The 20716-nt window shown below is 49.5% G+C and overlaps 9 protein-coding genes across 11 annotated transcripts; 5 read left to right on the forward strand and 4 right to left on the reverse strand.

Annotated features, from left to right (window-relative positions):
* Window positions 1-228: 228 nt before the first annotated feature.
* Window positions 229-1935, forward strand: LOC9648345. Its single transcript, XM_024667768.1, has 2 exons — window positions 229-429; window positions 487-1935. Exons 1-2 carry the CDS (start codon window positions 229-231, stop codon window positions 1933-1935), a joined length of 1650 nt encoding a protein of 549 aa, XP_024523536.1.
* A 154-nt stretch (window positions 1936-2089) lies between these two features.
* LOC9638308 (PHD finger protein ALFIN-LIKE 6) lies at window positions 2090-3253 on the reverse strand. Of its 2 annotated transcripts, XM_002994175.2 has the most exons (5): window positions 3133-3250; window positions 3044-3076; window positions 2773-2992; window positions 2590-2686; window positions 2090-2521 (listed from the first exon to the last, which is right to left on the reverse strand). In XM_002994175.2, the coding sequence occupies exons 1-5, from the start codon at window positions 3212-3214 to the stop codon at window positions 2228-2230; spliced, it is 726 nt and encodes a 241-aa protein (XP_002994221.1). In that variant the 5' UTR covers window positions 3215-3250; the 3' UTR covers window positions 2090-2227. The 2 variants fall into 2 exon arrangements, with proteins under 2 accessions (XP_002994221.1, XP_024523546.1); XM_024667778.1 differs by having other exon boundaries at window positions 2773-3076; window positions 3133-3253.
* LOC9648338 lies at window positions 3224-4978 on the forward strand. Its single transcript, XM_024667776.1, has 4 exons — window positions 3224-3402; window positions 3452-3650; window positions 3699-4359; window positions 4413-4978. The coding sequence occupies exons 2-4, from the start codon at window positions 3494-3496 to the stop codon at window positions 4801-4803; spliced, it is 1209 nt and encodes a 402-aa protein (XP_024523544.1). The 5' UTR covers window positions 3224-3402; window positions 3452-3493; the 3' UTR covers window positions 4804-4978.
* Window positions 4979-5455: 477 nt separating this feature from the next.
* On the forward strand, window positions 5456-7223 carry LOC9638309 (B-box zinc finger protein 32). Of its 2 annotated transcripts, none has more exons than XM_024667777.1 (2): window positions 5456-6051; window positions 6115-7223. In XM_024667777.1, exon 2 carries the CDS (start codon window positions 6628-6630, stop codon window positions 7057-7059), a length of 432 nt encoding a protein of 143 aa, XP_024523545.1. In that variant the 5' UTR covers window positions 5456-6051; window positions 6115-6627; the 3' UTR covers window positions 7060-7223. The 2 variants fall into 2 exon arrangements, with proteins under 2 accessions (XP_024523545.1, XP_002994205.1); XM_002994159.2 differs by having other exon boundaries at window positions 5458-6051; window positions 6115-6467.
* A 42-nt stretch (window positions 7224-7265) lies between these two features.
* On the forward strand, window positions 7266-9590 carry LOC9638310 (ATP-dependent 6-phosphofructokinase 5, chloroplastic; the record flags this gene model as incomplete). The annotated part of the gene is made up of 12 exons (XM_024667779.1): window positions 7266-7366; window positions 7506-7554; window positions 7617-7679; window positions 7749-7844; window positions 7901-8002; window positions 8062-8136; window positions 8192-8332; window positions 8400-8516; window positions 8571-8675; window positions 8734-8814; window positions 8873-9001; window positions 9071-9590. Coding segments are annotated over 12 exons (1398 nt in total), but the record flags the coding sequence as incomplete, so codon positions are not given.
* LOC9648337 (40S ribosomal protein S16) lies at window positions 9538-10184 on the reverse strand. Its single transcript, XM_002994176.2, has one exon. The coding sequence runs from the start codon at window positions 10106-10108 to the stop codon at window positions 9674-9676; it is 435 nt and encodes a 144-aa protein (XP_002994222.1). The 5' UTR covers window positions 10109-10184; the 3' UTR covers window positions 9538-9673.
* Window positions 10185-10187: 3 nt separating this feature from the next.
* Window positions 10188-10639, reverse strand: LOC9648339 (H/ACA ribonucleoprotein complex subunit 3-like protein). The gene is made up of 3 exons (XM_002994177.2): window positions 10517-10639; window positions 10418-10460; window positions 10188-10352 (listed from the first exon to the last, which is right to left on the reverse strand). Exons 1-3 carry the CDS (start codon window positions 10568-10570, stop codon window positions 10255-10257), a joined length of 195 nt encoding a protein of 64 aa, XP_002994223.1. The 5' UTR covers window positions 10571-10639; the 3' UTR covers window positions 10188-10254.
* A 96-nt stretch (window positions 10640-10735) lies between these two features.
* Window positions 10736-15711, forward strand: LOC9648340 (AT-rich interactive domain-containing protein 4). Its single transcript, XM_002994161.2, has 18 exons — window positions 10736-11395; window positions 11459-11647; window positions 11708-11761; window positions 11843-11931; window positions 11986-12202; window positions 12273-12329; window positions 12382-12413; window positions 12471-12606; window positions 12655-12819; window positions 12875-13417; window positions 13476-13613; window positions 13679-13777; window positions 13844-13944; window positions 14027-14117; window positions 14176-14898; window positions 14961-15149; window positions 15245-15418; window positions 15474-15711. The coding sequence occupies exons 1-15, from the start codon at window positions 11243-11245 to the stop codon at window positions 14311-14313; spliced, it is 2202 nt and encodes a 733-aa protein (XP_002994207.1). The 5' UTR covers window positions 10736-11242; the 3' UTR covers window positions 14314-14898; window positions 14961-15149; window positions 15245-15418; window positions 15474-15711.
* On the reverse strand, window positions 15567-20665 carry LOC9638312 (alpha-glucan water dikinase 2). The gene is made up of 31 exons (XM_024667775.1): window positions 20141-20665; window positions 19956-20081; window positions 19847-19903; window positions 19715-19798; window positions 19518-19664; window positions 19405-19461; window positions 19203-19327; window positions 19106-19150; window positions 18951-19035; window positions 18839-18894; window positions 18693-18789; window positions 18504-18634; window positions 18311-18449; window positions 18155-18265; window positions 18024-18105; window positions 17870-17970; window positions 17724-17816; window positions 17564-17671; window positions 17418-17519; window positions 17312-17369; window positions 17163-17255; window positions 17069-17109; window positions 16911-17015; window positions 16738-16865; window positions 16487-16687; window positions 16291-16432; window positions 16152-16236; window positions 15980-16097; window positions 15838-15916; window positions 15713-15787; window positions 15567-15654 (listed from the first exon to the last, which is right to left on the reverse strand). Exons 1-31 carry the CDS (start codon window positions 20567-20569, stop codon window positions 15586-15588), a joined length of 3369 nt encoding a protein of 1122 aa, XP_024523543.1. The 5' UTR covers window positions 20570-20665; the 3' UTR covers window positions 15567-15585.
* Between the last annotated feature and the right edge of the window lie 51 nt (window positions 20666-20716).

Raw genomic sequence — 20716 nt, forward strand, 5'->3', positions numbered from 1 at the left:
ATCATAATAGAGCATTGATTCCCATCACAATAGAGTGTTGTCCCCAGAGATCCCTCTATCTCTTCCCTTCCCAGCAACAGCCACAAGTAAGCTGCTCACTTCTCAAATTCTTCATATACATTGAAGCACTGATTGAACACCCAGACCATAGGAGACTGGATTGTAGAGGTCGATTGATTTTTTTGACTAATCCAGGGGTTTGCGCCGCACTTAGGGGTTTTGTTAGCGATGTCGAGCGCGGGCGCGACAGTGAAGGCACCAGATGGTCGCGTGATCCTGCATGCAGATGCCTATCCGGGCGCGGTGGTGGCTCATGTTTTGAGGACCCTGGAGCTGGATGGTTGGAAGGGCTATCTCATTTCTGATTCAGGGACACGATTGCTTCTCGATACACCAGTTGCGGATGGATTTACGTGCACTTTCATCCAGGTGAGTGCACTTTTGCGTGTTTTACTACCGCATCTGTGTTAATGCCTTTGTTTGCAGACGGAGCCTGCGGACAACGAGTGGATCAGGCGCCATAAGAAGCTGCGTTCTGCACCTGAAGTGGCAAAGTCCCTTTCGGAAATGCGCCAGCATCTGGGAACAGATGATCCAATTTACAACCTTGGGCGGACCTCTGCAGTCACCACACCTCTCGTGCTGGTGAGCAAGGCATTCGGCTGCTACGCCAGGCTTTTCAGGTGCCATGCTCTAAGTACAAGGGACTGGGAGTTCGTGAAGGATATGATGGACGGGATGAGTGCTTATTATGACGACGAACGAGCTCGGCAGCACGCGTTTACTCTGTTACTGGAGAATTACGTCAACTTCAGCTGTCCTGGTATGTGCTTTCGATTCAAGGAAGCTCGTCCGGGCGAGTCCGAACCAGATATTTTGGTGGAGGCATATGTTGCGGAAGAATGGTTGCTGATAGCGATTGTTGAGGTTAAGCCAGAGAGTGGCTTCAATGGAGATCCTAGCGTCGAATTGGCCAAGTACTATGCAGATGCTACGGTTGAGAAGAGACGTATGCGGCACTGGAGTTTTGAGCGGTCTTGCTGCCCGGTTCTAGCATTGGAACTTGTTGGTCCGCTTCTGAGAGTTGGCGGTCTTGCTCATTTCACGGACAAGCCGGCTCACGAGCCGTTTACACCGTTCCTACACATGCTCAAGTACCTCCAAGATGAAGACCACCTTCAACTCCTTTCCAGAGCCTTAGCTGCCATTCCAGCGACAATCAGCTCTTTAGTGCAGTCCTACGTGACTCTCAGCGGCTTGCAGGTGCAACAGGGGCCGCAGAGGGACCCGTCCATCGACTTCCCGTACTTCATCACAGATGCACGGGCTCCGGTGGTCACTCGGTTTGTACGCGAGAGTAGCTCGCTGCAAATGAGGGAGCAGCAGCTTGTGTTCTATACGCGGAATGCTGCTGGTGAACGAAAGATCGTCAAGTTCTGCCAGAGATATGGCTTGCAGGTGCACCAGCAATGGGCCGAGGATGGCTATGCTCCCCGTTTCCAGCACCAGGGTCTTGATGGAGGCTGGCTGGTGATTTCCATGGACTACTATGCTGCAGAGGATGGGTGGCGGCCAGTGACAGAGCTCGACCCGCGAGAGATGGTTGTTGGTCATGGAAATGCTGTGGAGGAGGCTAACAAATACAGGTTGGCGCCTTCGGACTGGGAAGAGTGCAAGATGGCAGTGAAGAATGCGTATCAGGTATTGCATTCTCGTTACCCGCTCTGGGTTCACGGTGATCTAAGGAGGCAAAACATCTTCTACAATGTCAAGACTTCCCAGGTGGCCTTTATTGATTTCGATTGGGCTGGCATCCATGGCAAAGAACGATATCCACTCTGGATAAATCCGCTACTACAGTGGCCCCCTGGAGTCAAAGGGGGTGGGATCATCCTTGCTGAGCATGATCAACAGCTCCTTGATATTGAGCTTTGATTGAGTTGTTCTGTTTTTTTCATGATGGCATTAGGATTCACAAAGTGTTTCTTCTATTGCAAAAAAAGAATTACGACTGCCATAGGGATTTTTTGATAAATTAGGATATTATTTCCTTCTATCTTTTACCTTGGGGAAAACTGAGAAGCTGTTACAAAACTGGCTGGACAAAGCCCAGGAAAAGAGAAAGAAAAAAGAGAGAGTGTACATACAAGAACAAAGAGGAGAAAGAGAGCACTCACTCACCATCCAAGAGTTGGAGATTTTTCTCCTCCACGGCTCAATGGATCAATCAGTGGCGAGCTCTTTTCTTGGCACAGGATGGGCAATTGTAGCTCTTGATCCCGGCAGCCTTGCTTGCATTCACCTTTACGCAGCTACCGTGGTACCACTTCCGGCACGAGTCGCAAGCGATCCAAAACTGGGACGTGTTGTGAGGATCAGCACAAATCCCACAAAACGCCTCCTCTTCCTCCTCCTCAGAGTTCTCTTCCACCTCTTCTTCGTCTTGCTCCTCCTCTTCCTCGTCCTCGTCCTCCTCTTTCTTTCTCCGCCTGTTGCTGTTGTTGCTGCTGCCGCGAGCAGCCTGGACAAAAAGAACTCATGCTTAAGATCTTCACCAAACTTTGGAACTTCGAGCGAAAGAAAGCAAACCTTTTTGCTCTTGGGTTTGCTGCTGGATTTATTCGCGGGCTTGGCGAGGACCTCGTGAATAGTGGGGAGATTGTTTATCATTCCGAAAAGCCGCTGCCTACATGGGATGGAGTTGAGTGAGCAACGCAAAATCAATCCAAGAAATGCGCAAGGAAACATGAAAGAAAGAACAAGCTTGCATACCTGTCGGCTTTGTGCAACCGCGCAGCGTGATAGAACGCGACCGAGTAGAGCCACGAGTCGCTGTGTACCGCAACCAAAATCAGCCAGTCCGTTCTCTTCATTCCATCCTTCGCGAAATTAATTCCCAGCGAAGGCTCCGGGAGCTCAGGCGGGACTTCTTCCACTGGCAGGGTCACTTTCCATTCTCCATCGGGCAGGCCATACAGGCACAGGTCCTTGACTGAAACAAACAAGAATTTCTTCGCGAAATCAAATCGGCCGAAACACAAACCTGGATCGCATTCGTCGCAAAAGATCGAGACATCTACGCGAGAAAAAATTCAAGACCGGGATGAGAGAATGGATCGATCGAAATCCTACCCGTTGTGAGCGCCTTGACGATCCCCTCGCGCCTGCCCCGGAAATCCTCGAAGATCGCCTCCACAGTCGCGGGCGACTCCATCGTCACAAAAAACCCTAGCTACACCCAATCGCCCATGGGAATCGAACCATGCATCGGCTGGGCTCAATCCAAGCCCTTGGATCTGCACTGGTAGCATCCAACGGTTGGGAAGCATTTTGCCCTTTAGGCATGGCGGAGAAAGAACGCGACGAGCTGCGGTGGTGCTCCCTTGGCGCCGCTATCGCCCGGTAAGATCTCTAGGTCGGCGCTCCTGGCTGGATGATTTTCTAGGTCTAGGAGCTCTCCGCGGCGGCGTGGCGGCGGAGGCGGCGGCGATCTATGGGGGACCGCCAGATCGAAGTTGTCGGCGTTCGCGTCGACGATGGGCGGAAGATCCTCCTCGTCAAGCCGACCGTCGTCCCGCCCGAGATTGTGAGCGATCAGGTGGACAATTTCCTGCTGGAAGCGCTTCAAAACCCTCGCGATCGTCTCACAGGTACCAAATTCTCTAGCCTTCTTTCCGGAGCTTATAATCTCTATGCAGTTCTTCGATTGGAGCAGGAGATACAGAAGTTTGCCAAGAATGCCGAGGTCCAGCAGCTAGAATTCCAGCCGATGGGGTCTCCTTTCTGCCAGCTCGCGACACAGCGCGTTGCTCAGCACTATGGCTTGAAGACCAGCGTGGTGGAAAGCTCTGGTGGCGCTAGGATTCACGTCACGAAGAGCCTGGACGGAGAGAATCGCCAAAGTGGCATTCGCTTGGCTGATATTCCTCCGAGGGTGGCTCAAGCTCTACAGCCCAGAGTAGCGATCAAGCAAAGGGGTGCTCCGGCTGGTTACAGGGACAAGAGGAACTCCAAGGTGGATTCCGGCAAGAGTGTGGAGGAAAGGAAGGAGGAATACAACAGGGCGAGAGCGAGGATTTTTCAGGAGGATTCTAGCGACGACGATAGCGTCAAAGATTGCTGCCACATCGAGGTGGTGAGGGTGGAGAACAAGGATGAAGCTGCGAAAGCCAACAAAGAGACGCGTGCCGAGACGACAGTGCCGAGGATCTGTACGAAAGACGACAAGGAGAACGTAAGGCGGATCTTCAAAGAAGAGAATGCGATCAAGCCAAAGCCGAGCACTCCAAACAGGGTGGCGATCATCCGAGACCGTGAGAAGGATCGAAAGGACCCCGACTATGATCGAAGCTACGACAGGTAAGATTTCTTCACATCTTTTGGGATTAGCTCATGATCTTGGTTTGTAGCAGGTATCTCCAGCGTTATGATCGTGGCTTTGGTGGTCTCATGGCTCATCCGGTCTCTCCGGCTTATAACACGCAATTCGACGCTTGCATCCAGCAGCCAGCTCAATCGCTGTGTTCTTCGTGGGTGTCGCCAACTTACAATCCAGCAGCGTGTTCGTCCTCTGGATCTCCGATCCAGATGGGAGGAACTCGAGGTTCTTTCGTCATGGACAGCACAAGCTACTCGAGCTACGCTCCATATCAATCCCAGGATCCCAGGTTCTTTCACGATGGATTTTTCTCCTCATCCTCGTTCCAAGCGTTTAACACTCTGGAGGCTCCACAGCAGCACTACCAAATGGCCGTGCTTCCAAGCTACAACATGGTCAACTTGCACAGTCGGCAGCACTACTAAAAGCGAAGGCTTCCAAGAATTTGGAAGACGAAAAACGGGAGGCATTGTAAGACACTAATTTTTTTTCTTCGGACGGGAATGTACGTATAGTCTTCGAATATGATTCTTTTTATTCGCTGGAGATGCTCAATCACGCATATGCCAATTCTTTTAACCGCCATGGTTTTGTGTGGTTTGTGGTCTGAGATTCCAAAAGAAAGGATGGTGCATATCCACATCTCTAGGCAACATACAAGGGACCACCACCACCACCAAAATATTTCCAAACGAATGGTTTGGATGGCCGATTAAATCCTGGCCCTGGACTGACATACCAATGTGGAGTGTCTCTCGCTCGCATCACACATTTTTCCTTTGCTTTTTCCATACGTTTGAACGAGGGACCACGTGTCGCCGAGGAAATATCCACGCAAAAGATCTTGGGCCGCCGTACGGAATGGTCAGGCCGTACTGGCGAGATTTGTTGACCACATTTTTTGCGATCCCGGTCCACGTCGGCGAGAAGTACGTGCCACGCGGCGCGATCAGGCCTTGGAAATCGAGTGGCTGCGAGCGCCCGGCAGAAATATCTGGCGGCGATTGGTCCGCCCGTGACACGTCGGAATTCCACGTGGCGGCTCCCTCGTGGCTATATAGCTCCTCACGCAGTTGAATCGAACGAGGGAGCAAAAGGAAGAACAGAGGGAATTTGGCGGTCTTGGTGTCGCGCAACGTGCTGTTAGATCGATCACGGGCTTGTGGATGAGTGTTGGAGCAAGGCGCTGGTGATCTTGCGGGGATTCTATGGAGAAATCCAGGGATTGTGAGCTCTGCCAGGTGAGGGCGGCGGTGTATTGCTGCGCCGATGAAGCGTACCTGTGCTGGAAGTGTGATTCTAAGGTTCACGGGGCGAATTTCATCGTCGCCAGGCACTTGAGGTCGATTCTTTGCGGTCGATGCCATTCTCCCACGGCTGTTCTTGCGGAATCGTCGCCGCCGGGCCCTTGTTCTTCTCCTCTGTGCCCTACTTGCGCTTGTCCAGCGTCCCTGGGCGATATTTCGGAGGATTCCATTCACAGCCAGCATTCTTCCACCATGGATCATGATCCAGCCGCGGAAGAGGAGGTTTCGTCCGCGGCGCCGAAGAGGGCTCGATCGAGCGAGCTAAGAACCAGATCTAGATCGCCGTCGCCGGATTCCGTGATTCCTGTTAGTAGGAAGCGCAAGAATGCGGCAATCGACGCGGCAGTGATCCCCACGCAGCAGCTGGTAAGGTCGATCAGGCCTTTGGAAATATTTTCAGGGATCTAAATCTCGGCATTTCTCTTGTAGGTAACGCTGGGGAGATTGGAGTGTGTTCTTCGGAACTGGGAGGGTGCTCTGGGGCTAGAGCGCTCGGATCACAGGGTTTCGCTGGCAATGCAGCTATTGCGGAGGATTGCGGTGTCGATCAAGGTGAATCGGCTGCCAAAGCTGGATGCCCGCGCCGCGCTTGCCGTGTGCCTGTGGATCTCCCTCAAGCTCGAGCGTGATCGATTGTCGCGATCGATTCCTAGGGTTGATCTATTTGGGCGGTGCACGGGCATCGCTGCTGACGTCTTGCTCACTGTGGAGGCCAGGCTTTGCGACGAGCTCTCCACGCCAAGGGTTTTCTTTTAAGAGAAAAAGATTTGGTGACGTGTCAAGTTGTGATGGACGTGTCCATGACGTGGCTTGTGTACCAGTAGGGCATCGTGACCGTCGGATGACGGGGCGTTAGGGCATGCGTAGTAAAGCGTGTTTATCCAACGGTCACGTCCTGCGAGGGAAAAAAATTAGGGCTTTTTCAAATGTGGGCAACATGGTATGATCCTCAGGAGAGGCTTTCGGGGAGGAGGTTGTCCGTGTTGGTGCCCTAGCGGCGGCGGCGGCGGCGTGAAAGAAGGCGCAGATCCAGGTAGCGGGGGATCTGGTGGCAGCAGTAGTGAGAATACCGTGACCGCTAGGGTTTTGCCGAGCGCGCCAGCATCCGGCTTAGCACGCATTCTATCCAGGTCTTTGAGCCGCAAAGAGCGCGAGGATAAAGAGGCTGCTGCTCGCGAGGAGCAGCGCATCCAAGGGATCATCATGGCGGCTATGGTGTCAGATAGCAAGACGCCCAAGGATGTTCGCTACGATCCGCATGCACCGGGCGATAATCCCTTTGAATTGCCGCATCTCGCCGATTTTCTTCCTCTCCCTCCGGTGGAATCAACTTACAGAGCCAAGAGCGGGTACGCCAGGAAACAAAAGAGCTAGTGCTAAACTTCTCTCTTCGTGTTTGTAAGGCCGTTTCCTCAAGAAGGGGCTGTTCCGTCGAAAGCCACTCCGGATAGTCAGGATATGCGTCGTCTGTTTGTTCATGACGACGATAGAGTTCTTCTCAAGGTAAAGGTCTTTGAAAGAACAGCAACTTAAACGTACCATGGCAAAACGCAGACTTTCAGTAGCTTCAAAGTGCTTAACCCGGTAAACTACGCCAACAACAGGTGGTACACTATGGTCATCCAACTTCTGCCGGTATCGAATACGGGCCCAAGGGCGAATGGGAGTTCAAGCCTCTGTGGTAAGTTCCTTGTTTCGACAAAGTGAGGTTGTTTGTGTCTGTTGTATGAGGCGTTGTCTTGTGCTGGTTATCAGGTACCTTGTCAAATATCATCACTTTTGTTTAGTATGAAGTGACGAGGATGTCTCTTGAGCTGCAGGGCTCATCGTGCAGGCCCGCGCGCGTGGATTTACTTTCACCCAATGACAGTATGTACGAGTTCTCGAGTATCGTCATATGCAAAAATGTACCTTTCTTTTTCTCTTTTCAGGTGCGAGCGGCTATTGTGACTTGCGGTGGTCTTTGCCCGGGGCTTAACGATGTGATTCGGCAGGTACGCATGCTTTTGCATAAACAAGTTTCTGCTGTTTTCTAATGTTTTTTCTGGTGCGGTGCTTTTCAGGTTGTCTATACGCTCGAAACTTACGGCGTCACAGACATCTTGGGCATTCAGTATGGTTTTCGTGGGTTCCTTGATAAGACGTTGCCACCTATCATTGTAAGTATGGTAACATTGCTCGTTGCTGTACTTATCGCGTTTGTGTTTTTATGCAGCTGAATCGTAAGGTTGTTCAAGGCATACACATGCGCGGAGGAAGTTTTCTTGGCGTTTCGCGTGGGCACCCAAACGTTGAAGAGCTTGTTGACAAACTAGAGGTAACTGAATGTGCCTTGTAAGCTTTAGCAAGTGAAGTATTGAAGCTGTTTTGATGCAGGAGTGGGGCATCAATATGCTGTATGTCATCGGTGGAAATGGCTCTCATGCTGGAGCTAGCGCTATCTACGAAATTGTAAGCTTGAGGAGTGAGTGAACGTGTCCGATTGCTGACACGTCCCTGCGTGCAGTGTTACAAACGGAAATTGAAGATTGTCGTTGTTGGCATTCCAAAAACCATTGACAATGACATTCTTTTGATTGATAAAACGTTCGGTTTTGACACTGCTGTGGAGGAAGCACAAAGAGCAATAAACGCTGCCTACGTTGAGGTATGTCGGAGGCACGCACTCAGTTTCCGCTTGTTTATACCTTGTCTCCAAATACATTTTGTTGCAGGCCAGTAGCGCTCTCAATGGTGTTGGTATTGTTAAGCTCATGGGCAGGCAGAGTGGATTTATTGCCATGTATGCAACACTTGCCAGCGGCCAAGTAGACCTTGTCCTGATTCCGGAGGTGAGGTTTATGGATTGGTGACCCGGCTACAACATTTTTACTGCTTGTGAACAGGTGCCTTTTGAAATGGACGGAAAGAATGGTGTTCTAGCGTTCATGAAGAAAAGGCTTGACAAGAATGGTAACTGCGTAGTAGTCATTGCCGAAGGTGCTGCTCAGGTACTGTTTCCTTTATTTACTTTTCTCCTTCCGTTTAAACACTTTCTGGTTCTTACAGAATTATCTCGAAGGCACTGGAGGCACTGATGCATCTGGCAATCCGATCCTAGGAGACGCTGGAAAGTGGCTGTACAATCTCGTGAGTAACTTTGGTTGTCGAACTTCACATTATCTGACTTAGGAGTGTCAATCTACAGGTTAAATCCCACTTCAAGGAGTTGAACATCCCTGTCGATGTGAAATACATCGACCCAACGTACATGATCCGAGCAAGAGCTTGCAACTCGTCGGACCACATCTACTGCAGCGTCCTTGGACAGAATGCGGTATGCACATAGTATACACAGCTCATTCTCGTGTCCGAAAAGCTCAATTCATTTCTTGCGTTTTTCCAGGTTCATGGTGCCTTCGCTGGCTACACAAACTTTAGCATTGGACTGGTGAACACGCATTACGTGCTGCTGCCGATTCCAGAGATCATCAAGACTGCTCGAGCTGTGGATCCAAACAGCAACATGTGGCACAGATGCTTGGGATCGACGGGCCAGCCAGACTTCGCTCCGGGGCCTCCAGAAATCAAGCCGAGCAGCTATCCTCTGAGCCAGAAGAGGGCCAGCAACTTGATGCAGATGAACGCCATGGCTCAGCCATCCGGACCGGCTTCCAAGCAGCCAGTGAAGACACAGGGGCCTTCCAAAGCAGCGCAGGGCGCCAAGGCAGCTCAAAAACGATAGGAAGATCATCATCTCTTCCAAGTTTTTCTTTCCGAAAGTTTCATCGCTACTCGTGTTCTAAGGTCTCACTTGCAAAGGAGTTTTTTTGTAGCAATCGTTGTGTTGGTGGATTCATGTGAAAACTTTCATCCAAAATCGTAGTAGTACTTTGATGTTGTAGAAAGAGTTCCTTAAGGAAGAACAAAAGCAAGAAAAACTTCTAGTAGAGGTACCTCGTAGCAGAAAGAAGATGGAAAAATCTCTTCTTCCTTCTTCCTTGATCTCTCAACGGTAGGACTTCTGGAAGCGAGCGCGAGCTCCGCGGCCTCCAAACTTCTTAGGCTCGCAGCGCCGGGGATCAGCCACCAGGAGCGTCCTGTCGTAGCTCACCAATCGATCCTTGATCTCCTTCTTGGCGTGCTCGTCCACGAACTTCTGAGTGAAGGCCACCAGCGCCTTGGCGATGCTCTGCCGGATGGCGTAAATCTGGGAGGTGTGGCCTCCGCCGCGCACGCGGATCCTCATGTCCACCCCCGCGAAGCGCTCGCGGCCGAGGAGGAGGATCGGCTCCACCGCCTTGAATCGCAGGATCTCGGGCTCCACAAGCTCGATCGGGCAGCCATTGATCTTGATCAGCCCGCGCCCCTTCTTGCAGTATGTCACCGCCACTGCTGTCTTCTTCCTGCCAAAACACTGCACGGATTGAATAGCCGCCGCCATCTCACCTCCGCGCGCCGCCGCCCGAAGAACCCTAGCCGAGAGCAAGGATTAGGGTTCTGGGCTTTGGGAGAGGCTCGAATCCTGGGAAGTTAAAAATCTTGAAATTAGGGCTCTTGCTCTTACATTGAAAAAACAAAATATTCCTTTTAATATTCGTGCGGCGGCTTCTGTGTAGGAAGGATTCCAAATCGCTTCTTGAGCATCACGCGCTGCTTGGAGAATTTATCGTCCGGGGAGAATCGCGCTGGATGATGGACAAATCCCAAATCGAAATCAATCGCAGGAACAAAAGAGGGCTTTTTTCTCTACCTGGATGCGAGGATTCAGTGGGCGATCCATCGGGCGCCTCTTTCTGCCAAAAAAACCCATGAAATTCCATCTCGCAGAGCTATGGCGCGCCAAGCTCACCTTGATCGTGTACACCTTCTGGCCCTCCTCGTTGACATAGCACATGAGATACATGATCGATCGATCGAGCGCCCGCTAAACGCCTAAACTGCCCAAGAACCCTAAAACGCGGAGGGAAAAAAAATTAAGCCTGGATTGTGGGAAGGAATCCAATCCAATTCCATTCCATCCACGTCGGATCCTTGGAAACTGCGATGCATGGGCAATGGCGATGGGAGCATCCCATCCCATGCCCATCCCCATCCATCCATTCATTCGTTCCATTCAACTTCCTTTATTGACATTCATAGCCTATGGCATGGGGGTGTTATGTGCCATGTGTGTGTGTGTGGGATCTATCTGCGAATGAGAACGGAATCCCTGGGCCTTTGCTTGTAGGGTTAGGGCAGGCTAGGGTGCGCAATCGCGCTTGGATCTAGCCGCCTCCTCGCCGATTCCCTCCACCGCGTGAGCGAGCGAGTGAATCCCCCGCCGCGAGCACAGATTTCGGGCGAAATATCGGGTCGCGCGGTAGCGGCAGCGGCGGCGGCAGTGGCGGCGGCGGCGATTGATGGTTGAATCGCGAGTTTGGCTCCTCCCGGGGCGGATTGGCGCGGCTATGGTATCGATGCTCTAGCCGGGCAGCTCGATGTGGTGGTGTTAGGGTTAGGGTTTGAGGGGTTTAGGGATTGGCTATGGTTGCTTTGGTGCTGGCAGCCAGGAATATATTTTTTGGCTCCACGAAAGATGTCCAAGGCGCTTATTGGGAGAGGCAAGCCTCCCTCTCTTCTACTCGCGGTGCAGTGTGGGAAGAAGAAGAAGAACGAGCTCTCCAGCCCGGAGAATAATGGAAACTTTGATGATCGGCCAGTGGACCTTGCGTCGGGAGGAAATTTGGAGGTATGGTTTTCTCTTAAGTTGGTGTGTGTGAGTTTGCTGATAAGTTGTTTCCTTGTGCTGAAGATTCATTTCATGGATTGTCCCTCGTACAATGAGGTGAAGCAAAAGCTGAAAGCCACGCGACCAGAGTTTTTGCTGCTCCTGGGAGAGAGAGGCTCCGGCCGGAATGAAGTCGGGTCGCTCTGCCTCGGGGAGAAGATCGTCACGGGGGAGACTCTGAAATCCATGATCGGTTCGAAACTTCCAGAATTCGTAAGGACTTTCCGCATGCCCGTTTCCTACACGCTGTTGACGTTCGCTTTTGCGCTGCAGGTCTACATTGAGTCGTCAAATAGTGGAAAAGTTGCCGACAGCATCCATACACTCGTACGTCTGCCACGAGTTTTTTTTTTTCTTTCTTTCTTTTCTTTTGTTTTTCTAACTAATGGAAGTGTTTCCTCTTTCCAGGGAGTGAGGCATGTTGCACATTGGGATGGCTCTGTGACTTCTCTAGCTGCTGCTCACTTTCGGCAATCGCTTGTAGCGTGCTTGAGGACGTAAGTTTTTGCTTGGAAGCTCTGCAAAGCTTCGTTTACGTGTTTTTGTTTCAGGCCTGGGTGTGATCCTTGGGATGCATTTGAGCTGGCGAATGCATCATTGGAGATACATTATGGGCAAACTAGTGGCAGCCAGCCGATGCTCTTAGGAGAAGGTCCACCGGTTCTTGACGATCCTCTTAAAGACATGGAGGATGATCCTCCTCTTATTCAAATTTATGACGAAGAGACGGAAATTCGCCTTCTTGTCTGTGCTGAAGCTTGTGCGTCGGTACACATCTCACCTTTTATCTTTGATCGAAGTTTAACAAGCGCTTACTCTTTGTTTACCTGTTTACTAGGATTCAAGCTCTTTACAAGCCGTTGAGGTCGCTTTGACGTCACTTTTCGCAATAGAGGTACGTGCTTCGCGTAGGTTCTGTTTTACCGATTTATCTTTTACAACTTCAGGTTAGAGGCATGCGTCTTATACATCGAATCAGGTGAGTCGTTTTGGATACGCCTCGTTTCGTTTCTGACCATCTGAATTGCGTGCGCAGTGCCCCTCCGCCACCCTCTGCAGCATCAACGTTTGCTCGTGGAGTTGTAACTATGCGTTGTGACCTTTGTACTTCTAGCAGCGCCCGCATATCTCTTGTGGTGTCTGGCAGCGCGCAAACTTGTTTTGCCGATCATGTAAGTCTGGTGTTGAGCGAATGATGATTCTAACTATTTCATGTACAGTTTTTAGAATCTACTATTAGGAAAGGGCTTATGGAGAAAAGCCAGGCTCTTCAACTTATTATGTCCGAAGATAATATGCCTGCTGAAATAAGGCGTTCCACTTCTATAGCGTGCGGGGCTGCTGTTGTCGAGACCCGTGCTAAAGTTCCAAACTGGGCTGCTCAGGTGCGCCGTGTTTTATTTCTGCTGGCTCTGAAATACGTTTATCGTGGTGTTGCAGACTTTGAGGCAGCTATCAACTGACACATCGTACAAGACCTTAGTTGCTCTTGGCATTGCCGGTATTGAAGGGTCTCCTGTCGCTGCATTCCAACAGGAAGACGCAGAGAGGCTGGGCCTTTTAAGAAACGAGCCGCCGAAGGCACTGGGTTCTCCTCGTTGTAATGGTTTCAGTGAGGCGCCCATCATTCCTGCATGGCTCACTCCAGCAGCCCCGACGAGAAAGAGACAGAACCTGTGCCTCTCGAGCATCAACTTCAATGGTGACGCGCCTTTAAATGGCGACAGCAAATCAGTGTTCCTCGCTGCGATGAAGCCGATACCACATGCAACTCGGCGGAAGTTGATGCCTTTTGCGGGCGTGGTTTCGGCTGGGGCTCAGGCTGGCTGGTCCATGAAGCTGAATGGAAATACTAAAAGCACCAGACCCGAGGGAACGTCTGCGCCGTCAGGCCATGGAAGAGGAGGGCATACGTTTCCGATTGTTCTTCCCAGCGTCAAGAAACATCACTGCAGCCGCCCGTCAATGTTGGAGTGTCCAGAGGTGAAGTCTGCTTTGCTCTTGATACGCCTGGTTTCAGTAACTAATGTGGTCTTTACAGGAGGAATTTCTTAACGACGTTGTCCAGTTTTTGGTTTCCAGAGGACACGGTCGACTCATTCCTCCAACTGGTATCGAGGCCTTTCCGGATGTTGTGTTGAACGGCAAGAGGCTCGATCTCTATAACCTGTACCGGGAGGTAAGTTTCGCGTGTTACTTTTCTTTTGTGCGGAGCCCCTGTTGGCCCACCTTTCGATGTTTCAGGTCGTCTCCAGAGGAGGCTTTCGGGTTGGGAATGGCATCAACTGGAAAGGTCAAATATTTTCGAAGATGCGTAACCACACAACAACAAACAGAATGACTGTATGTGGCATTCTTTTCCCGCAAAGTTGACTTCGGGGCTAAATGTGTCGTTTTTTTCTGTGGCAGGGCGTCGGCAATACACTAAAGAAGCACTACGAAACATATCTTTTGGAGTACGAGCTTGCGCACGACGATGTGGATGGCGAGTGCTGCATCTTGTGTCACAGGTGAGCGGAGCACGACTTTACTTTCTTTCTCTGTGGAAATCCCATTTGCACTGACGCGCTGGTTGTACAAAAACACTTACAGCAGCGCAGAGGGCGACTGGGTGAACTGCGGCATCTGTGGCGAGTGGGCTCACTTCGGGTGCGATAGAAGGACGGGCCTGGCAACATTCAAGGTATGGACGGTGGCGGTCCAGCGTGGTTTTGCTCACATTCCAACTTTCTTTGCTTTAGGAGTATGCGAAGACGGACGGGCTCGAGTACATATGTCCTCGCTGCAGCGTTGGCTCTGCCAGAGGCGTGACGTCGAGGAAGAAGCAAAGGCCTTCTTCCGGGGACGGTCTCGTCATCTTCAAAGGCAGGAAGAATTGATTGGAAGACTCCCAAGGAGGAGCAAAGGAGCCAAGGAGGAGGAGGAGGTGTTTGTATATTCCAAGAGTTTTTGTGGGGGCAGAGGTCTGTTGCTTTGTACATTGTATAGGAGAAGGAGAAAAACGCACCAAAGAAAAACCAAAAAAAAAACAAAAAAACAGATGGATTGATTTCTCTCTTCTCTCATCACATGGTAAATGTGATGATAAGGAGCGAGCTAAAAGGAAGCAAAAGATATAGAGAATCAAAGATTGTTTTGTTTAATACCCCAAGTCTTCCATTGTTGTTGTCCAGGGGAGGGGCTAAAGTGCCCACCACCAACAATAAAGAATATACAAGGATAGAAACAACTGGAAAGCCACTGTGCAAAGCATCCCACTCTTTTCATGTGAACTCTCTGCTCTCTCCCTCTCTCTCCCCGGTCTGTTTTTTTTCATATAAGAGTTCTACGTAGGGAGTTTAAAGTCGTCTCTCTTTTCTTCTCTCTTCCTTGTCTCGTTTGCCTGGAAGAGTTCCGTTTGGCGGCCAGCGCTCGTGACAACCATGAGTAGCAGCTCACCAAAGAGAATGTCCGCCGAAAGCCAGGTATGGAGAAACTTCTCCTTTTCGAAAAGGTTCTAGTTTGTCCTTGTGCTTGGATCCGGAAGAAAGAGTACCTGGCCGCCGCAATTGACTACATACAGCACCTGGAGCGGAGCGTGCAGTGCCTCCGGGACGAAGTTTGCAAGGCGCAAGAGCAAACCGACGAGGATCTCAACGACGATGCCTCGTCGCTCACCACCAGCTGCGTCTCCGGCCTGGAATCCAGCGACAATATCAATAGCATCGTCTTGCAAGTAAGCGGAGGAGCACTGAAAAACTTCTCTTCCTTTCCCTTTCCCCTTCCTGTGTTCTTGGATCATGATATTCATTCTTTTGTGTCGACGTAAAGTTGGAGGTGTCCCGGGACGACAGCAGCAGCATGTATGCCTTCCACATCGTCTGTAAAAGCGAGCAGCAAGCTCTAGAGAGATTGGTGAGAGCGTTCGAGGAGCTGGACGTGGAGGTCCAGCAGGCCAACATCACGACGCGAAACGAGCAAATAAGCAGCTATTACCTCGTCAAGGTACTGAAAACTGGCCCGTCCGTACCTACGTGTATTTTGTTCTTCCTGCTCTCAGGCCCCGCGATGGAGCCGCCTCAGCTTAGACGATGTAAAGGAGGAGTTTCTCAGCACGATGTCCAGGATTGGTGTGCCACTGTGACATATGAACTTCTTTGGTGGCTGGCATGTCAGTTCAAAATCTGTGGTCTAGACTGGACAATTGCTACATTTCCGCTGCTGTACACACCTTCTATATCCTGTGTGATAAAAAAGATGAATCTTAAATTTTAATCAGTATGACAGTGCTTAGATTACCTGTGGCTGTCCATTGAATGCAGCCTCCACATTGATCCCGACTTGACAGACCGCTTTCAGAAGCTGACCGCGAAACTGATAGAAGAAAACAAGATGAGAAAATAGAACGAGGAAAACACACTCACAGCATGGTCCCATATGAGTCGTTCTTCGCTATAGTCTAGCACGACCTCCTTGGAGACATCTACGGTGACACTGTCATATCTGTCCATTCGCCCAACTAAAGGTTAGCTCCAGTGAAAAAGATATATATAGAGCTGTACTTACAGTCCAGCACCAGAAAAGCCTTCAAGATCTTCACCATTTGAATCCGATCGTGCGATGACCGTTCCTTCGGCTGCAAACAGTCCAACGCGCTTCGAAGGCAGTGATAAAATCCTCGCTTCTACAAAAGTGGAGAGGTTCAGACAGGTTATCAGCCATGCTAACTGGTCCGCACCTTCCAGATTCGATTTAGGAACAGTGAAACTAAATGCACTGCCCTTGTGATTCCCCACAAGGACCTCTCCCAGGCCTGGAACAATCTGCAGCTTCGAGATATGCTTGTCAAAAACCTCTCGTGGCCAAATATAAGTTACCTCACAGAACATCAATTCCGGGTCTTTTGCAATAGGATGCATTGTATGGATCACAAATGCATAGTCGGTTGCAATAACTTTCTGGATCAGACAGCCCATAAAAAGTGCCTCGTCAGGAATTCCATGAGCTCGCCTACTAAGCCTGGAAAGGAAAGACAAAGCTATAAGAGATTTCAACGATAGGACAAGAAGTTACCATGCTCTATCAGTCCATTTACTTGACCACACTTGGCATATGGCTTGCCACGCTTTTTCCCAATTGTCCTCATTCTCCCATGCACCCGTCGGTATCAAACCACAAGCCTCCGCTACACTGGTCACTTGTCGCTTCAGATCCTTGGGGACTGTCAGTTTAGTTCTGACAAGGCCCCGAATTCTAGCCAATTCGGTGGGAATTCTGCATTTTAAAAAGCATTCACGCGAGATGTGAAGATTTACAAAGCTCACCTTTCTGAGTCAGTTGTTGCTTTCAACCTCTGTAATGAAAAGCCAAAGGGAGAATTCACTCCAGAATTGATAGGATCGTTCATAACGCTCTCAAAAACACCAAGGGGCAAAGCAATGGACGGAGGAAGCTGAAACAGAAATTTAACGTTATAAACAGCTTAAACCAAGTTTACCAAAACTGATTTGTCCAAGGCCTTTCTCATCATAGAGATCTTTATGGATTTTGCGCCAACTTTCCCTTCCTCAAACTCGTCCTCTGACAGCACAAGTTTCTCCAGCTAGAGACAAGCGCATGAGGAAAATTGAGGTGTAAAGGAAGATAGACACAAACCTGGTAATTCTTTATGGAAGAAGTTTTAACGTGCGTAGTGCCTGTAGAAGAACAAAAATTTACTAAACATCAACGAGTATCAAAATGTACCCACAATTTTCGGCTTTGAGATCGTGTTCGGCACGTTCATCGCATTCAGAAACTAGAACTTGCCCTGAAGCACCAATGTTAACAAGAACATGTTGTCCTGACAAAACCTCACAGAGTGTCACGGCGTTGACTATAAAGCTTCTTACGGAATACCTGAGAAAGACTTCAGACTTCCAAACTCCTCGCTGCTAAAGCAGCTAGAGAGCAAAACCTGTTCACTAAAAGAATGTAGTTAACTCCATCCTAAAAAAATACGTACCTGAGAATCTCGTGCACGAATTGCAACGTGGCTGAGCATATCAACAGTGCTCGCACACAGTACAGCAGTTACACCAACTGGTATGTCTTCCATGCCATCTACCTATATTATCTTGACAAAGCAAAGATCAGAAAAGAAACTCTCACCTTCTCTGTAAGAACAACATGTGGTTCCGAGTAAGTAAGACCTTGAATTGATGACAACGTTGGAAGGACCACGACCTTTCCAACCGCAGAAGGCTGATGGCTTACAACCTACAAGAACTAAAGTAAAACAAGAGAGAGAAAAACTTTCTAGAACGTGCACCTGCCAAGTGCTTAGTCCCGCAGTTCCACGAAGAATCGATTGCAATCTCTGTAGAAGGCCGGATATATTAAAGAGTACTTGTCCTCGTACAACCTATGTAGAGCACTAGTTACAAAATAGCGACAAATAGCTTACAACTTGCAAACCTCTTCACCGAAATTCTTTATGTAGCTTTCAGCAATACCACATGCTTTACCAAGAATTTCAGCATTCGGTTGTACAATCTTGTAAATGTGATCCATATAATCTGCAAGGCTCGCAACAGTGAAAACTATGAACTTGCTAGAAAGACGAAAAAACCTTCAACCGAGAGTGCTATTCGATCAGCAGCGGACATAGCCAGCAGCGCCCAGGTTGATGTCCATCTCGGTTCTGCTTTCACCTGTACGTTCTTATCAACACAGAAGCTTGCAAATCGACAACGTGCATACTTTATTCCAGTATTTCAGGCACATGTTAAGCTCCTCACTTTCGGCATCGATGCAGCAGTTCTCAAGAACAAGAGATAGGAGCTCGCATAAGTCATCTCCTCTTAGCGCAGACTGAAACACGAGAGTTAGAATTGGCATATAAAATTGGAGTTTTACCTTGTCAATCCGTCCAATAGAAAGCCCAAAAAAGTTGTTGAGAGCAATATCCAGCAGCATTACGTCCCTCTGCACCAGACCTCCTCTCCATACTTTCTCAAGTTTCTTCCTGGCCTTGACAAGTTCTCCAGGTATCCACCTGTTCAAGCTTAAGTTGTAAACTAGCACTTGGAATCACAAAGAAAATACAAACCAAGCATCCCGGTTGCCAAGTATATTGTAAATTATGCTCTTGGTCTCATCATCCAGGTACCCCTTGCTCATCTCAGCCATGACATCCAGGTCCGCGCCAGAGTGAACGGTTTTCAAGATCCAAAGGAAATGCTGAATATGGAATAGCAATCAAAAACTTTAAGCCGTCAACAGTAAATGAAGAGAGCACCTGAAAAGCAGGAATCAGGTGGGGAAGATGGACAGGATGTCCAGTGATAGGATGATCCATCGTTTCTATCCATTCCTTGCTTATACGTCCGTTGTTCCTGAGTTATTTAACTATCAGAACGTTCGTCAAAAACTGGAACTCCAGACCATAGAGTTTGATAAAAATTGTCCATGTTATTTGTCCGTAAAAAGTGAAGGTAAGCCTGCATCTCACACACAAACCCACTGCGACATTGAACATGGATAAACACATTAGTACCTCACATATGTGTATGTCCTCTGAAGAAGTGTTGGTATGCAGCTTTTGATGCCACTGTTCTAGAAAATGATCTTCAATTCCTGGCCTTCACAACACCATTAAAACTTTGTCCTGGTTTCAGGTCAATAGAAAACATATAAGGATTGCATTGTTACCTATGTCCCTCGCGAATCCCGTTCTCTCGCATAATGTTTAATATTCTGCAAGCTAAAAGCTTAGTAAAGCATGCTGTTGGCCTAAGCAATCGTTTACCCCATTCGAATCTGGTCAGCATCCCCACCTCCACGGGGAAGTGTGGACAAGATCAGTCTTGCGAACTTTTTGATGGTAAGATCTTTCCCACGGGCTGCTTTCTCAGCCATTAAGGACGCTAGCCGCTATATTGAAAGGAGAAAAGAAAACAAAAGAGCAGAAGTTAACGAAACATACGAACTCACTAGAGTCCGAAGGGTACCTCTTGGACATACGCAATATCCTTTGACTGATAATTGCATTTTCTGTACCATGTAAGCTGCAGACAAGCCATCAACGCAAAGAGGTTTTCAAACTTTGTGAGGCTTTAAGCACCTGTTTAAGTGCTGAAAAGCGCAGCCAAGTATACATGAATGCCATGCCATTAGCACCAATTTCCTCCGCCGCATCCACAAGCTCCGAAGCTAGGATAAACCGATTAAACAGGGACCAGTTATCAAAAGTGGTTTCTGATAAGATCACCTGTAAAGCTTTTATAAGAACGAGTTACCAGACAAAGCCAAACTTCATGCCTGCTCCATAAGATCGTTGAGTTCAAAGCATTTCAAGGGAACTTGAAAACAACCGTTGTTGTTGTACCAAGCTCCATCAGTATCCTGCAAGAAAAGGCCATAAGAATGGTGTTTCATGGCAAGACGACTCACCTTTAGCACAAAAACGAGGCACCGAGGAACTTCCAGCTCGGGAATTTTCATGGAAATCTGCGACGATCAGGAACGAAGTTTAAAGCTTGGCAGCAAAACTTTGTCTCACCTCCCAGCTTCCAGACTCAGATCGAGTGAACGGAGTCTCGATGGCTCTGTCAGTGACTTGAACAGTCCCACTGGGCCACCACGAAGCACTAGGAAGAGACCAATTATTCACAGCCCAGTGAAGAGTCTAGACGAAAAGAGAAAAAGAGTTAGAACCGAGAGCTCAAAACCAGAAGAAGATCTTACCAATCCTCCAAGAGGCGCGCTGAGAAGAACCTCGTAGAACGTCTCACTGAGCGCATCCTTCAGCGAGACGGTCACGGTCACGGCGCTCTCGGGCTTGAAAACGAACGTAAACGTCTCATCCACATGAGATTCCAGGTCCTGGAGGATGCTACACCTGTGACTAGTCGCCGACGCGCAAGCGGACACTTGCGCCTGGGCATCAATGCTGGTCATGGTCGATCCATAGGCCTGGGAGCTGCACTCGTCATCCACTGCCGAGCACACGCATCTCCCCGGCCTCTCTCGTGAGAGAACGATCGCGGCGCCGAAATTTCGCGCATTCTTGCCGTGGATTCTCAAAGAATCGCCTGCCGCGACCGGATTTCCAGCGCGATTCGCTACAGCTCGCGAGAAGACGCTGCTCGGAGCATCGAACAGCGCTAGAGCCATGGGAAAACCTGAGCCCTAACCTCGGATTTGTGAGATTCACTGTAAGGAGACAATTTGGATCCCTGCGCCACGGCGACGTGTCCGATCCTTGTGAAGCTCCACCAAGGAATCTCGGTTAGCGCTCGAAGAACGAAATATTTAGATCAA

Source organism: Selaginella moellendorffii, unplaced genomic scaffold, assembly GCF_000143415.4.
Source record: "Selaginella moellendorffii unplaced genomic scaffold, v1.0 SELMOscaffold_195, whole genome shotgun sequence".
Lineage (NCBI taxonomy): Eukaryota > Viridiplantae > Streptophyta > Lycopodiopsida > Selaginellales > Selaginellaceae > Selaginella > Selaginella moellendorffii.

What these genes read in the sequence shown, in the direction of transcription:
- LOC9638309 (XM_002994159.2), top strand. Translation starts at nt 5,587, where the DNA reads ATGGAGAAATCCAGGGATTGTGAGCTCTGCCAGGTGAGGGCGGCGGTG. An exon ending in TGATCCCCACGCAGCAGCTG is followed by an intron (nt 6,052 to 6,114) that starts GTAAGGTCGATC and finishes TTTCTCTTGTAG; the next exon opens with GTAACGCTGGGGAGATTGGA.
- LOC9638312 (XM_024667775.1), bottom strand. Translation starts at nt 20,569, where the DNA reads ATGGCTCTAGCGCTGTTCGATGCTCCGAGCAGCGTCTTCTCGCGAGCT. An exon ending in TAAAGAATTTCGGTGAAGAG is followed by an intron (nt 17,817 to 17,869) that starts GTTTGCAAGTTG and finishes TGCTCTACATAG; the next exon opens with GTTGTACGAGGACAAGTACT. An exon ending in AAATGGACTGATAGAGCATG is followed by an intron (nt 16,433 to 16,486) that starts GTAACTTCTTGT and finishes TTTCCTTTCCAG; the next exon opens with GCTTAGTAGGCGAGCTCATG.
- LOC9648339 (XM_002994177.2), bottom strand. Translation starts at nt 10,570, where the DNA reads ATGTATCTCATGTGCTATGTCAACGAGGAGGGCCAGAAGGTGTACACG. An exon ending in AGAAGGTGTACACGATCAAG is followed by an intron (nt 10,461 to 10,516) that starts GTGAGCTTGGCG and finishes TTTTTTTGGCAG; the next exon opens with AAAGAGGCGCCCGATGGATC. An exon ending in CACTGAATCCTCGCATCCAG is followed by an intron (nt 10,353 to 10,417) that starts GTAGAGAAAAAA and finishes TCCATCATCCAG; the next exon opens with CGCGATTCTCCCCGGACGAT.
- LOC9648340 (XM_002994161.2), top strand. Translation starts at nt 11,243, where the DNA reads ATGTCCAAGGCGCTTATTGGGAGAGGCAAGCCTCCCTCTCTTCTACTC. An exon ending in TGCTGCATCTTGTGTCACAG is followed by an intron (nt 13,945 to 14,026) that starts GTGAGCGGAGCA and finishes AAACACTTACAG; the next exon opens with CAGCGCAGAGGGCGACTGGG. An exon ending in CGGGCCTGGCAACATTCAAG is followed by an intron (nt 14,118 to 14,175) that starts GTATGGACGGTG and finishes TCTTTGCTTTAG; the next exon opens with GAGTATGCGAAGACGGACGG.
- LOC9648338 (XM_024667776.1), top strand. Translation starts at nt 3,494, where the DNA reads ATGGGGGACCGCCAGATCGAAGTTGTCGGCGTTCGCGTCGACGATGGG. An exon ending in CCCTCGCGATCGTCTCACAG is followed by an intron (nt 3,651 to 3,698) that starts GTACCAAATTCT and finishes ATCTCTATGCAG; the next exon opens with TTCTTCGATTGGAGCAGGAG. An exon ending in TATGATCGAAGCTACGACAG is followed by an intron (nt 4,360 to 4,412) that starts GTAAGATTTCTT and finishes GGTTTGTAGCAG; the next exon opens with GTATCTCCAGCGTTATGATC.
- LOC9648345 (XM_024667768.1), top strand. Translation starts at nt 229, where the DNA reads ATGTCGAGCGCGGGCGCGACAGTGAAGGCACCAGATGGTCGCGTGATC. An exon ending in TTACGTGCACTTTCATCCAG is followed by an intron (nt 430 to 486) that starts GTGAGTGCACTT and finishes CTTTGTTTGCAG; the next exon opens with ACGGAGCCTGCGGACAACGA.
- LOC9648337 (XM_002994176.2), bottom strand. Translation starts at nt 10,108, where the DNA reads ATGGCGGCGGCTATTCAATCCGTGCAGTGTTTTGGCAGGAAGAAGACA.
- LOC9638308 (XM_024667778.1), bottom strand. Translation starts at nt 3,214, where the DNA reads ATGGAGTCGCCCGCGACTGTGGAGGCGATCTTCGAGGATTTCCGGGGC. An exon ending in CGGTTGCACAAAGCCGACAG is followed by an intron (nt 2,687 to 2,772) that starts GTATGCAAGCTT and finishes CATCCCATGTAG; the next exon opens with GCAGCGGCTTTTCGGAATGA. An exon ending in GCAAACCCAAGAGCAAAAAG is followed by an intron (nt 2,522 to 2,589) that starts GTTTGCTTTCTT and finishes CTTTTTGTCCAG; the next exon opens with GCTGCTCGCGGCAGCAGCAA.